At 37.0% G+C, this 16,213-nt stretch overlaps 1 protein-coding gene across 2 annotated transcripts in view; it reads right to left on the bottom strand.

Annotated features, from left to right (window-relative positions):
* Positions 1–16,213, bottom strand: part of TEX11 (testis expressed 11) — a 203,967-nt gene that overhangs the window by 125,882 nt on the left and 61,872 nt on the right. For both annotated transcript variants that reach the window (XM_019956488.2, XM_070785334.1), the window contains exon 9: positions 6,082–6,167. In XM_019956488.2, the coding sequence (XP_019812047.2) occupies positions 6,082–6,167 (86 nt within the window). The remainder of the gene's footprint in view (positions 1–6,081; positions 6,168–16,213) is intronic.

Below are 16,213 nucleotides of genomic sequence, written 5' to 3'. Positions count from 1 at the left end.
ATCTTTATTGCAAGTCATCTACACAAATAATGCTGAACTAATATTTCAGATGGGTAAATCAAAGCACATAGCAGTTACATAAGTGATCCAAGGTCACACATTTCATTAGTAATAGATTTTCTAATGTTAGTTCTATGATCTTTCCCTAGATTGCACTGCCTGATTACAGATAATGGTGTCAAATTCTCAAGGTCTCAGGCTGAGAACAGAAGCAAAATTAAAGCAACGAATATTAAATAGCATTAAAACTGATACAAACTTCCCTTGGGCTCATATACTGAACCATTAATATTTCTGAACACAAGTACATTTATGCATATTTCCTTTGCTGTTTCCCTTACTTCTTATTAGACGACCTTGGCATTATATACTCCTATACAACCATACTAAAAGCTCAATATTGATAAATTAACACTGTCCTTATTGTAAACATAATAACTATATTTTAAAATGATCACAGAAGGACTTCACTGGAAGTCCAATGGTTTAGACTCCATGCTTCCAATGCAGGGGGTGTGGGTTTGATCCCTGGTCAGGGAACTAAGATCCAAAAACGTGCTGCATGGGCAAAAAAAATTTTTTTTAACTCAAATGAAAGTCTATTTTTCAAAAAACCATCACAGAACTCTCACGACCCTATGAATCGCAGCACACCAGGCCTCCCTGTCCATCACCAACTCCCGGAGTTCACTCAAACTCATGTGCATAGAATCAGTGATGCCATGCAGCCATCTCATCCTCTGTCGTCCCCTTCCCCTCCTGCCCCCAATCCCTCCCAGCATCAGTCTTTTCCAGTGAGTCAACTCTTCACATGAGGTGGCCAAAGTACTGGAGTTTCAGCTTCAGCATCATTCCTTCCAAAGAACACCTAGGACTGATCTCCTTTAGGAACACCTAGGACTGGTTGGATCTCCTTGCAGTCTAAGGGACTTGCAAGAGTCTTCTCCAACATCGCAGTTCAAAAGCATCAATTCTTCGGTGCTCAGCCTTCTTCACAGTCCAACTCTCACATCCATACATGACCACTGGAAAAACCATACCCTTGACTAGATGGACCTTTATTGGCAAAGTAATATCTCTGCTTTTTAATATGCTATCTAGGTTGGTCATAACTTTCCTTCCAAGGAGTAGGAGTCTTAATTTAATGGCTGCAATCACCATCTGCAGTGATTTTGGAGCCCAAAAAAATAAAGTCAAACACTGTTTCCACTGTTTCCCCATCTACTTCCCATGAAGTGGTGGGACCAGATGCCATGATCTTAGTTTTCTGGATGTTGAGCTTTAAGCCAACTTTTTCACTCTCCTCTTCCACTTTCATCAAGAGACTTTTTAGTTCCTTTTCACTTTCTGCCTTAAGGGTGGTATCATCTGCATATCTGAGATTATTGATATTTCTCCCAGCAATCTTGATTGCAGCTTGTGCTTCTTCCAGCCCAGCATTTCTCATAATGTACTCTGCATATAAGTGAAATAAGCAGGGTGATGATATACAGCCTTGACGTACTCCTTTTCCTATTTGGAACCAGTCTGTTGTTCCATGTCTAGTTCTAACTGTTGCTTCCTGACCTGCATATAGGTTTCTCAAGAGGCAGGTCAGGTGGTCTGGTATTCCCATCTCTTTCAGAATTTTCCAGTTTATTGTGATCCACACAGTCAAAGGCTTTGGCATAGTCAATAAAGCAGAAGTAGATGTTTTTCTGGAACTCTTGCTTTTTCGATGATCCAGCAGATGTTGGCAATTTGATCTCTGGTTCCTCTGCCTTTTCTAAAACCAGCTTGAACATCTGGAAGTTCACGGTTCACGTATTGCTGAAGCCTGGCTAGGAGAATTTTGAGCATTACTTTACTAGCGTATGAGATGAGTGCAATTGTGTGGTAGTTTGAACATTCTTTGGCATTGCCTTGCTTTGGGATTGGAATGAAAACTGACCTTTTCCAGTCCTGTGACCACTGCTGAGTTTTCCAAATTTGCTGGCATATTGAGTGCAGCACTTTCATAGCATCATCTTTCAGGATTTGAAATAGCTCAACTGGAATTCCATCACCTCCACTAGCTTTGTTCATAGTGATGCTTTCTAAGGCCCACTTGACTTCACATTCCAGGATGTCTGGCTCTAGGTCAGTGATCACACCATCGTGATTATCTGGGTCATGAAGATCTTTTCTGTACAGTTCTTCTGTGTATTCTTGCCACCTCTTCTTAATATCTTCTACTCCTAGCTTAAGGATTCCCAATTTCATTCATAATTACAGCAGCCTGTTTTAATCTGTGGCATCTCTAATCAGGAGATATAATCCAAAAAGTGTGGAAGAATTCAAGGAAAGCAGCAGCTATTTATGAAGTTTTTTACCAAAAGAAAAGGCTTGGGGGAGACAAAAACTAACAAGGTCCTAAACTGAGATCTGTTAACAAGAACTGAGGGAATGAAAAGGGCTTTATAAACAATACCCACTACCACCCTTTATGTCCTAGGCTTTTACTTCAACAGAATTCTAATACACTATAGCAATTTTGATCTCTTATCCTTTGTGTAAAGATGAGGGGTTTTCCTTTTAGACTGAAGACGTACTTTCAATTTGTACATAACTTCTAGCTTCAGATATTCACTATTTGCAAAAAAGTTAAGACTATAGAAAGTACGCTCACTTTCCATGCCCTCCTTCTACAACAAAATTCACAGAGAAGGGTGCTTAATTAGCAGCTATTTATTCCTGCTTGTATCACCGACTGCTCCCAACTGGTCCCAACATACAGATAATTAAAGTCCAAAGAAAAACTGACCCAAAGACTGGCATTATATGATAAAAGATGTGTTTGTCTCTGTAATATTTTTACCTGGGGAGTCAAGATGTAATCTGCATTTTATTTCATTTTGATAAATTTTGGAATAAACTAGTGTAGTGGCCATATTAGTGCCCGTTATCACCTAGTAATATCAAAAGCTACTGCCATTTATTGAGCAATTTTTATTTCCAAAGCATGTTACTAAACACTCTACTATATATGCATAATCATAATCAAAAAGTTGGTATCTAAAAATATGTATAACAATGTTGATAACTATATTTGCCTGTTTTTAAACTCATTAAAATACAGTCTTTTTCAAGGCATTTGATAATACCTCACTAAGTTATTTTTATATCCCAAAAAGATGTGGGAAAAAAACTGGAAGATTAAAATAATATATAATAACTAGGCCAAGAATTCAAGCCCTTCCTGTTTTCCTCAATCTCATTCTAGTGACAAGAATACAAAAGAGTCAAAAGATAGTGGTGCTCTATAAATTTGTTATTATGTAGTTTTTGATGAAAATATGACTGTGGGTCAAATAATGTTCTTAATAATTGTGTGTGTGTGTTTGTATGTGTGTGTGTAAGTCGCTCAGTCATGTCTGACTCTTTGTGACCCCATGGACTATGGAATTCTCTAGGGCTAATAATACAGCCACTAAACATACACTGAAAAATTGATGCTTTTGAAATGTGGTATTGGAAGACTCTTGAGAGTCCCTTGGACTGCAAGGAGATCCAACCAGTCCATCTTCAAGGAAATCAGTCCTGAATATTCATTGGAAGGATTGATGCTGAAGCTGAAACTCCAATACTTTGGCGACCTGATGTGAAGAACTGACCTGACACTGGGAAAGACTGAAGGTGGGAAGAGAAGGGGATGACAGAGGATGAGATGGTTGGATGGCATCACCGACTAGATGGACATGAGTTTGAGTAAGCTCCAGGAGTTCGTGATGGACAGGGAAGCCTGGCATGATGCAGTCTATGGGGTCACAAAGAGTCGGACACAACTGAGAGACTGAACTGAACTGAACTGAACTGAAACATATAGTAAAAATCTGATACAGTTAGTTTACGATAGAAATATCAGTCATGTTCTATCACCATCATAGTTTCCTTCTATAAGGTTTTCTTAAAAAGATGATGACAGGTAAGAGGTCAACAATCCATGGCATATATGATAATAACCTACATGTTATGCCACTTCAGCCTAAGTCTACTCTTATAAACCACTTCCTAGAGAATATTCATGTTCATATTTATTCCTGGCATAAACTACAGGCTCACCTCCATAGTGTTAATCTTCCAGAAGCCATCCATGGCACCATAACATCCTTTTTTCTTATTTTGTCCCTCCCATTTCTGTCCCTTTGGCATACTAATCTTTGATAGGTTGATGCCATCTTTCTGAGTGCTCCTCCTTAAAATATTGCCAAATCTTGGAGTAGAACTTACTCTTTATCCACTTTATAAAAAGACTGCTCATTTAAAGGAAACCTGTGGTGTGGAGATTCCTTAAAAAACTGGAAATAGAACTGCCATACAACCCAGCTGGGCATACACACTGAGGAAACCAGAAATGAAAGAGACATGTGTATCCCAATGTTCATCAAGCACTGTTTACAAGAGCCAGGACATGGAAGCAACCTAGATGCCCATCGCCAGACGAATGGATAAGAAAGCTGTGGTACATATACCCAATGGAGTATTAATCAGCCATTAAAAAGAATGCATTTAAATCGGTTCTAATGAGGTGGATGAAACTGGGGCCTATTATACAGAGTGAAGTAAGGCAGAAAGAAAAACACCAATACAGTATATTAGTGCACATATATAGAATTTAGAAAGATGGTAACAATGACTCTATATATGAGACAGCAAAAGAGACACAGATGTAAAGAACAGACTTTTGGACTCTGTGGGAAAAGGTGAGGGTGGGATGATTTGAGAGAATAGCACTGAAACATGTATATTACCATATGTGAAATAGATCGCCAGTCCAGGTTCGATGCATGAGACAGGGTGCTCAGGGCTGGTGTACTGGGACAACCCTGAGGGATGGGATGGGGAGGGAGGTGGGAGGGGGGGTTCAGGATAAGGGACACATGTACACCCATGGCTGATTCATGTGAATGTATGGCAAAAACCACTATAATATTGTAAAATAATTAGCCTCCAATTAAAATAAATTAATTTAACCAAATAAGTAAATAAATAAAGGAAACCTGTGGTAAACCTACATTAAACTAGTTAGTTCCTTTGGTATACTTTTAATAATTCAGTTTATAAAGTGTGATTTATAATAAAAATTGCAGGTATATCCCACTTGTGTGAAGCAGTCTACATTGAGACAAGTATATCTCTTATAACTGCATAAGCCTGTTCTGTCATAGTTCTTTATAGAGTTTAATCAATCTGTGGGCCCAAAAAAGTCTTTTATACAAACTATTTGCATAAATATTTTATTAGAAATATATATGCCTGTGAGGACTATAATCTTAATGATATTTCTATTTATTTCATTAATGGCAAATGTAATTTTCACTAGTTAAACTAACAAGAGGCTATCTCCAAATAACTATAATTAACTCGATACTCAGAGAAGGGAAACATTTAGTGAATTAATTTAATATATTTTACCCCATAATCCCCTGATATTCAAAGCACTTTATGTAACATCTACAGAAAAATGTTTTTCACAAAAATTCATTTAACCAGCAATTACTGAGTATCTACCATGTGTCAGAACCTGTACTGGGCATAGGTATTAAGTGAAACACAGGATTCTTGCATATGAGTGCTACATTTTTTCACTATTCCTTTGATATTTCCAGATTCAACACAATAGTACAAATCTTAGTATAGTAATAAGCATATAATAAGTGCTTAATATATATTTACTTGAATATTGTTAAAATACCAAAATTCATTTAAGAATAATAATTTTAGCTGATCTTCCTATTTACCCACCTGCCCTTATACTCTTGGGTAGCAGACACCAATATATACACCAAAGCAAAAAATAAAGTTTTCCATATTCTTGTTGGAAATACAAAGGAGGAATGGACACAGAAGATGCTCTTTATGTTAGTATTAAGAATAGAATATACTTTTCTATCAACTGGAAACATACAAGAATAAACAATACATGTTAAAAGAGTAAATAAATTTAGCATGTTGGCTTTTGAAATCAGAAAATATTTAAACTTCCAAAGTACCCCATGCTAAGTATTAACTGAACTCTATGATAATAATCGTGAATTTACATTCATTATTTTTTTATATTACCTAAGCCAGAAACAACTTTCTTCATATTTATTCTCCCTGTAGGTTTGTAGTCCAAAGTTGTAACAGACAGTATGAAGATAACAAACCTGCAATATAAAAAACAAATAAACAAGATATGTCAGATTTGTGATTCTTTTAACATTAAAAAATTTATGGCATTTCAGAGTCTTTAAGACATTAAGTATTCTGTACATCAAAATAACCAATAACCCACTCATCCTTGGGCTTCCCTGATAGCTCAGTTGGTAAACAATCTGCCTGCAATGCAGGAGACCCCGGTTCAATTCGTGGGTCAGGCAGATCCAATGGAGAAGGGATAGGCTATCCACTCCAGTACTCTTGGGCTTCCCTTGTGGGTCAGCTGGTAAAGAATCTGGCTGCAGTGCAGGAGACCTGGGTTCGATCCCTGGGTTGGGAAGATCCCCTGGAGAAGGGAAAGGCTACCCACTCCAGTATTCTGGCTTGGAGAATTACATGGACTGTATATAGTCCATGGGGTCACAAAGAGTCGGACACGACTGAGCAACTTTCACCTTCACTCATCCTTAACAAAACTTCTCAATTTATATAAAGAGGAGCTAAAAGTATTCAGGGTGTGGCATGAGTTACATATGGAAAAGTAATAATTACTAGTTGAACTTGAAAGGTTCTTTGTAACAGAAAATGGGGAAACCAATCATTGCCCAGCAAAAGAACAGGCCTCTGTGGGCTGCCAGATTTTTTAAAAAGCATTAGAAAAGAGTATATGCAAAGAAAACAAAATCACTACTGAAGGGGGAAAAAATGAATATCTTTCAAAATTAAGACAATTAAAAATAATTCTAAAGTTCAAAGCACTATCTAGTCATAAGACTTATCTAGAAATAATTAATTTGGGGCTTCCCAAGTGGCTCATTGGTGAAGAATCTGCCTGCCAATGTAGGAGACACATGTTTGATTCCTGATTCAGGAAGGCTCATGTGCCTCGGAGCAACTAAGCCATGTGCCACAACTCTAGAGCCCAGGAGCCACATCTACTGAGTCCACATGCCACAACTACTAAAGCCTGCGCACCCTAGAACCCGTGCTCTGAAACAAGAGAAGCTCCCACATTGAGAAGCCCATGCACCACAGCTAGACAGTAGCCCCCACTTGCTGCAATGAGATAAAAGCCCACACAGCAATGAAGACCCAGAACAGCCAAAATAAATAAAATTATTTTTTTAAAGAATTAATGTGTCTCTTAATAACAACAAAAATTTTCTTTACCTAAATTATAACTGAGATGAAAGTAGAAACAGTATGTGAATGATGCCATAGGAAAATACTCTTACAGATTATTAACCAGCATCTCAGTCCTTGTATCAACAATGTCATATCTTATAGAATTTGGTGGCAGATTCATTTTGATATTTGGCAAAACTAATACAATTATGTAAAGTTTAAAAATAAAATTAAAAAAAAATACTGGGAAATGGCATAAAAGAAAAAATTTAATTCTAATAATTTATCCAAATATTCCCCCAGTATTTATAGAAATCATCTATCCAGAATCTGTCATACCCATATAAAGGAATCTTTTATATAAGTTTTACCTGAGTAAGACTACAGAGGCAGATCCTGAGGCAAGTTATTCATAAGGAATATGTAAACAGCTGTCTTGCTTCAAATGTTTCCCTTTGAAATTTTGTACAGTACATTAAGAAAGTAGAAGTTCAATATGCGTGCCTGAGTACATCAGACCTACTGTATATTTAAATCCAAACTAAAGAATAGTCTTGGTAATGTGGGCCTGGCAAGAATCCAGAAGTATTTAAATGCATTCTCAACATTTTAACAGAAAAAGCTTAACTCATTACATGCCCCAGATCCCATAGGTGCACACAGGGCCACAACAATTATACAGCTATACTGGAATAATGCAGCTTGTACCCACTTGCTGCAGAAAGGCTTGCAACTAACTTATACAGAGAAAAATGGAAAGTAAAACTTTTGATGAACATTAAATATACTGAGTCTTTATCCAATTTCCTCAGTGTTTTCTTTTTTTCTGCCCTCACAATTCTTTCAAGTGTACTTACATTAAATGCTACTTTCTAGGGGAGAAAAGAATACCAAATAATAACAAATTTATAAGACCAAACCTTGTTGTTTTTGTTGTGGTTTGGTCACTAAGTCATGTCCAACTGTTTTGTGACCACATGGACCATAGCCTGCCAAGCTCCTCTGTCCATGGGATTTTCCAGGCAAAAATACTGGAGTGGGTTGCAATTTCCTTCTCCAGGGGATTGTCCCAACCCAAGAATCAAACTCACAGCTCAGATTCTTTACCACTGAGCTACCTGTGAAGCTCAAGATCAAACCTACAAAATACTAAAATATCTAACATTTTAAATACACTAATTTAGTATAATAAATATACTAAGAGATCTGTAACATATTTCACTGTAATGATCAAAAAATCTTTTAATTATCAATAATGTTCCCTTCACTCATTCATTTATATAATAAACAATATTATAAATAAAATAAAAATATTTATGAATAATAAATATTTACTAAACATGTTCTATCTATAATGTGAGGGTGTTAGTCGCTCAACTGTGTCCAACTCTTTGTGACCCCATGGACTGGGGTCTGCCAGGCTCCTCTATCCATGGGATTTTCCAAGCAAGAATACTGGAGTGGGTTGCCATTCCCTTATCCAGGGGATCTTCCTGACCCAGGGATCGAACCCAGGTCTCCCACATTTCAGGCAGACTCTTTACCATCTGAGCCACTAGGGAATTTCTATGAAAGTGAAAGTGAAGTCACTCAGTTGTGTCCGACTCTTTGCAACCCCGTGGACTGTAGCCCACCAGGCTCCTCCGTCCATGGGATTCTACAGGCAAAAATACTGGAGTGGGTTGCCATTTCCTTCTCCAGGGGATCTTCCTGACCCAGGGATCGAACCCAGGTCTCAAACCCAGGGAATATCTATAATATTAGGCAATATTAAAGATACATCAATGAACAAAACAGACAAAGATCCCTATCCTCATGAAATATTTATAATGGGGTATTAAATACTAAGATCTATACAAATATCTCTTTTAAAAATACTTTCCTGGCCTTCCATGCAGTGGTAACATCTCACTTTGCAAGTAATATACAATTGCAAGTAATACAAAGATGGTAGATCTGTAAGTCTATTGTATATTGGTCATATAGAAATGGACTTATGAGACTAGAACTATGGAATCTCTAGAACCTCTAGCCACTGTTACATCTCTGGCCCAGAAATGACAGATCCAACCAAATACCTACTTTACAATGCCAAGATTAGACTATACAGATGATTTTTAAAACTCACTTAGATACTGCAGCTAAAAATGACTTTGATCACTAACTTTTGAGTTCAATACAAGACTTTTTATTTTTAATTAACCAGATAATTTCATTTCTGTATATTACTTTGTAAATTAGATTCTTAAAATAGAGAAAAAGCAGACCTATTATTTTCATTCCAAGCTATTTTCCTTTGTGATTTTGTTGTCTTTTAAACATTTATAGATCATGCATTTTTACATTTTGTTAAAGTATAATAGTGTAGCAATAATTAAATGATAATTGCTTGACTGCCGGGGTCCAGCCCCGGCTGATCCAGAGTATTTGAAGGGGAGACGGCGTCGGCAACTATTTAAATATTCATCAAAGATATAGAGAGTAATAGAATGAGGATAGCTCAGCAGGAAAATTCAGTGGAGAAAAGAGGCAGAGTAGCTTGGTTTATGCAGAAAATCAATATAACCTGTGACACCAGGTTATCTCTGACCACGGAGGCCACAGGCGCCCTCTCAAATAGCGGAAGGTGCCACACCTTAGACACCTTCTCGAGTGGGTCTTAGAAGCGCAGGCAAATAAATGGTCGCAGAGGACCTCTGAGCTCCAGATGGAGACTCAGCTGGAAATTGAGGAGAAGAATGACATGGGGAGACCAAGCTTTGGTGAGCAAAGCCCATAGCTTTATTTTCAACAGGGGTTTTTATACCCTAAGTTACACATAGAGGATAATAGGGGATGTGAAATCATGCAAAGTCAGCAGTCTTTGATCCTTATCAAAAACTAGGGTTTCTTTCCTACAAATTTATCGTATACAAATGGTTTAGGTGATTTACATCATCTTCTGGCCAGAAGGCCTATTAACATTTTATGACTCTTGACAAAGGTTTGTCAACCTTAAGACTTATTTTCTCTAAGAGTAATTATTTTAAGGTTTGGCGCCATCTTCCGAAGGTGTTAGATAAAACTGCATTCCTATAGGGCAGAAGTGCAATGGGTTTACAACAAAGGAAAGAATTTATTACCTTAAGGGTCTAAAGTTGCTAACACCAAGGCCACTACTTATTTTTTCTACATACCAAGTATATTAATTAATACACATTCAAGGATACAATACAGGGGATGTGGAAACTTGGCAGCAAGCATTGGCTCATCAATGAAATCTTTTACTAGTTTTATTCTGGCAGTTTCTAACTCTCTGAGAGGCTCTAAGCTATTTGAATATCTTAAGCTTCCCGTGCCTCTCTCGAGGCTGGGAGACTGTAAACAATCATATGCATAGCTGTAGGAGTCTGGGTAAACTTGTCAGGAGAGTTAGAGAGCTATCTGAGGGGTTTAGATTTAAACACTCCTAATGCCCAGGAACTTTATTAATTGGAGCTGTAAGTTAACTCTTTGTCAGAGAGAGCGAGATGGTGGTGGGGGACAGCCCCCAGTAAAGTCAGAGGGGAGAGCACAAAGCAATAAAGTAGGCAGACTCTGGTTTTTTGGGGGTAGATGCTCGAGAATATCCAGGGGGACTCCTGAGGCTCGATCCCGCCTTTGCCTATGCCGAGCCTCCTTCCTCATAACCTCTGTCACGAGTGGAGTGCCTCTCGCCAGCTCCCGGCACCTGACTTTCTTCCTTAATGGCTTTAGGACATGTATCTTCCAATCCCTCCCTTACTCAGCTTTCTCTAACCCTTAGATATCTCAGTAATAATAAACTCATTAGTCATTAGTTACTTCTCTTGGTGCTCTAAGAAAAAATTTTCCAAACACTTTATTTCTTTGCCTCTAAACAACAATACAGCAGTACCTTCTGCCATTATGTCAACATCTTAGATAATTCTTAATCTAGTTTTGGGATACAGGAAGGATGTATCAGAAAACAAGAAAGGTGGCTTATATAATTCATTAACTCCTTTTAAGTGACTAACACTACAGTTAGCTCCTCTCCAACCTTTATCTGGTCATTTCCTCTCGAAAGACTTCTTGCCCTAGATTTTCAAGTCTCATCTAAATCTTAAGTTCATCAAAAGCACACAAAACAATTTCATTGACCTTTAGAATGAAAATATTTCTAACAGTATAGCTTTATCAATCATCTTCTAAATATAAACTCTTAACTATGAACTTCAAGGTCTTTTACTGGTAGCCCCATTCTGACAAAGGCATAGTTAATTACTTTTCTGTTACATATCCTCGAAACCTCTAATTCAGTCTATCCCCTGCCCTCTACATTTGCTTTTCTCTTTATCAACTCTAACTCTGAGCAAGATACCACAAGTTTCCTTTCCCTAACCACTACCTGAGTCTCCTTTCATATTTTTCAATATCCAGTTCACTGTCCATTTACTCTACAAAGCATATTAAAGAGAAGTCTCTATCCTCTACTAATTTATAACGTCAAATAGATAGCAACAAAGATAATGACAAAAGAAGCAGATAGTAAAAAACATGCAAATGCAAACAATCCAAGAAATTTTACAGATAAAATTATCAGAATTCACAAGATTTCAGAGAAGTTGTTGATATTAAACAAACATTTAATAGCATCTGCAATGACAACCAACTCAACAATGTAAACTTTAAGATATCACTATCCCTGGTGGCTCAGATGGTAAAGAATCTGCCTGCAATGCGGGAGAGCTGGGTTTGATCCTTGGATCAGGAAGATCCCCTGGAGAAAGCAATGGCTACCCACTCCAGTATTCTTGCCTGGGGAATTCCATGGATAGAAGAGGCTACAGTCCATGGGATCCCAAAGAGTCAGAAACGACTGAGCAACACACACACACACACACACATGACAACAGTTTATTGTCAAATATCTTTATGAAGAAAATTGACTCTATAAGGAATATGGAAGAATAAAAGGCCCAGAACAGCTAAAACAATGCTGAAGAAGAATAAAGTTAAAGAACTTATGCTATCAAGACTACTGAATTGAATAACGCCCGCCTCCCAAAATTCAGGTCCATCTGGAACCAGTGAATGTCTTTATTTGGAAATAGGGTCTTTGTAGTGTCATCAAGGAAAACTGGATTAGGGTGTATCCTAAATCCAACATGACTGTCTTTATAATGGCAGCACTCAAAAATAATATGGATAAAATGCAATTTTAAAAATGTTCATTTAACCCACAGGAAGGTGGGAAAATTAAACATGAAATAAAAAACAGAGAAAACAAAAAAGCCAGCATTACATTCCTGTTAAAAATGTCAGACTGAGCACACACAATTACCTCTGCTCCCTCCTAACACCCCAGTAAAATGACAATAAAAGAAAACTTATTAGCTGTGGTAAAAAGCACATAACAAAATGTACCATCTCTATCATTTTTAAGTGTACTATTTGGTAGTGTTATAGACTATACTCATATTGCTGTGTAACAGATCTCCAGAATTATTTCATCTTCCAAAACTGAAACTCTTTACCCACTGATTAATAACCCTTCATTTGCCCCTGCCAAAACCACTGGCAATCACAATTCTATTTTCTCTTCCTGTGAGTTTGACTACTTTAGATATTTCATATAAGGGAAATCATAAAGTATTTGGATTTTGTGACTGTTATTTCACTTAGTATAGCATCCTCAAGGCTCATCCATGTTGTAGTAGTTTATCAGAGCTCTTTCCTTTTTAAGAGTAAATAATATTTCACTGTGTTTTTTGCAATCTACTCATTTGTCAATTAACACTTGTGTTGCTTCTACCTCTTGTGAATAATGATGCAAGGAACATGGGTGTGCAAGTATTTCTTCAAAAACCTGCTTTCAGTTCTATTGGACATATACCCAGAATGGGATTGCTGGCTTATACAGTGATTCTATTTTTTGAAGAACTGTCATACTGTTTTCTATAGAATCTACATCAGTTTACAATCTCCACATCCAATTTCTCCACATCCTTATCAACATCTGTTATTTTGTTGTTTTGACTGTCCTGTAGTGTGAGGCAATATCTCATTGTGATTTTGATTTCCTCTTCCCCAATGATTAGTGATAGTCGCATCTTTTCATATGCTTGTTGGCCATGTATATCTTTGGAGAAATATCTATTCTGGTTCTTTGTTTTTTGTTGTTGTGGAAATTCTTTGTGTATTTTGGATATTAACCACTTATCAGAAATATATGACTTGCAAATATTTTCCCATTTCATAGGTTGGCTTTTCACCCTGTTGATTGTTTCCTTTGATGTACATAAGTTTTAAACTTAATGTTGTCACTTTTGTTCATTTTTGCTTTTGCTGCCCATGCTTCTGGTGCATATCTAAGAAATCACTGCCAAATCCAATGTCATAAGGTTTTTCTCCTATGTTTTCTTCTAGGAATTTTATAGTTTTAACTCTTACATTTAGATTCTTCAATCTACTTTGAGTTAACTTTTGTATATGGTGTAAGCTATGGCTCCAACTTCATTCTCTGCATTTATGTATTTATATAGTTTTCCCACAGCCATTTGTTGGAGAGACTGCTGTTTCCCCACTGAGTGGCCTTGGCATACCTATTGAAGATCATTTGACTATATACACAAGAGTTTATTTCTAGGCTCTCTACTCTGTTTTATTAGCCTCCATGTCTATCTTTATGTCAGTACCACAGTGTTTAGATTGTTTTCGCCTTACAATATGCTTTGAAATCAAGACGTATGAGGCCTCCAAATTTACTCTTCATTTTCAAGATTGTTTTACCTATTCAAGTTCCCTTGAAATTCCGTACAAATTTTAGGATGGTTTTTCTATTTCTGCAAAACATGTCATTGAGATTATGATAGGGATGACATTGAGGTTGTAGATAGTTTTGAGCAGTATGGATATTGTAACAATAGTAAGCCTTCTAAGTCATAAACATGGGATGTTTTTCCATGTATTTGTGTCTGCTTTAATTTCTTCCATCAGTTTTTTAAAAAGTTTTCAGTGTACAAGTCTTTCACCTCCTTGGGTAAATTTATTCTTCACTATTCCATTCTTCTGATGCTATTAAGTTAAAAAAAATACAAATAGACTAGGATAAAGACAATATGATAGCAGACCAAGACCAATGTAATTTTGGAAGCTAGAAAAGAGATGGTAAATTAGTAAATGACCTAATAGACATGAGAAAGCAGAATGCTATGCTAGCAATAGGGAAATCTGAAAATCCAGTTTATATTTCTAAATCCTCCTCCAAAATTTAGCAGTTAGCACCCCAGGTACATTACAAAAGTGGAGCTAAAAATAGGAGGATTGGTTAAAAGTCTCTTTAAAAAGGAGTTAGACCTCAAGTCTCTTTCCTCACTCCATCAGACAAGCAATTATCCTTCCATGATCCTACCAACAGACTACAGGGGGCAAAACTGAAGGCCTCTGAACTTGGAAAGATGAGGCACAGTTGAGAATAAGGGTGCTACAGTGAAAAGAGGATGCTCAAGTAAAAATTTACACATTGACTATCAAGACCCAAGTCTGTTTCCTCCTCCTTGACTCCAGAACCCAGGAGGCCAGGTATTGATTCACTAAGGAGTAGTCTGGAAGAGGAATTTGACCAACCCAAGAGAAAAGAAACAAGGACACTGAAATCAGCAAAGAGGTCATCTTGCAAATCAGCTCATCCAGAACATCTTACAGAGAGAACCCAGAGCTTCCAATGAGATCTTTAGTGTTTTGTTATTATTATAAATGTAAGCATCCAGTGATAATCAAAGGCAGAGACAAAACACATGCATACATACATACAGGAAAAAAAATCACCTTGGAGAAAACAGATGCAGAGAAAAAAACAGGGGAGATGAATCTATCAATATCTTCTGAGAGAGAATAAAATATTGCAACCCTGAAGTAAGAACAAGATGCTATGAAAATAGAATATTCATAAAAATAAAAGGAGCTTTTGGAAGTTAAAAGCATGATATCAAAATGAAAAATTCATGAGAACACTTAGAAAATAAAACTGAGAAAATCACCTAAATAGTAAAATAAAATGAAAAGGACATGGAAAACAGGTAAGAAAATATAGAACATTAAGAAACTAATCTAGGAAATCTAACATCTTAAAACAAGCACTCTTGAAACAGAAAATAGAGAAGAGTACATCAACAAAATGAGTAACTAAGAAAACAGAATTACTACATTGAAATGGATTTTTCAAGTGCCCATAAAAATTAATACAAAAAGATACACACCAAGACACTTCATGAAATTTTAAAACACTGGATACAAGAAGACTCATTTCTAATTAAGAGAGAAAAAGCACAGTGGTTAAGAGCAAGGACACTGGAGTCTCACTAAATTTGAATCCAGTTTTCAGCACTTACTGCATATCCTTGGTCAAGCTCCTAAAACCCTTTAAAAAATTACCTCAGTCATCATCTGTATGATGGGGAAAATAATATTCATTCTACAAGGTTGTCACAAGGTTATTGTGAAGGTTAAATGAATTCATATTTACAAAATGCTGAGACTCATGCCTGGCACATAGTAATGGTACATCAGTGTTGGTTATCCTCATTATGCAAATTTCCAAAGCAAAAAATCATGTTTTATACAAAAGATGAAGAATCAGAAGAGTGAGTGACATCAGAGAAAATGACACAGTAGGGAACTCCAAGGATCTGGCCTTCGAAAGAAACACTAACAAAAGTAATTTTTTAACTGCCAGAAAAGAAGCATTGCTGCTGCTGCTGCTAAATCACTTCAGTAGTGTCCGACTCTGTGCGACCCCATAGACAGCAGCCCACCAGGTTCCCCCGTCCCTGGGATTCTCCAGGCAAGAACACTGGAGTGGCTTGCCATTTCCTTCTCCAATGCATGAAAGTGAAAAGTGAAAGTGAAATCACTCAGTCGTGTCTGACTCTTAGCGACCCCATGGACT

Source organism: Bos indicus, chromosome X, assembly GCF_029378745.1.
Source record: "Bos indicus isolate NIAB-ARS_2022 breed Sahiwal x Tharparkar chromosome X, NIAB-ARS_B.indTharparkar_mat_pri_1.0, whole genome shotgun sequence".
Lineage (NCBI taxonomy): Eukaryota > Metazoa > Chordata > Mammalia > Artiodactyla > Bovidae > Bos > Bos indicus.
This window is presented reverse-complemented; position numbering and strand designations above follow the sequence as displayed.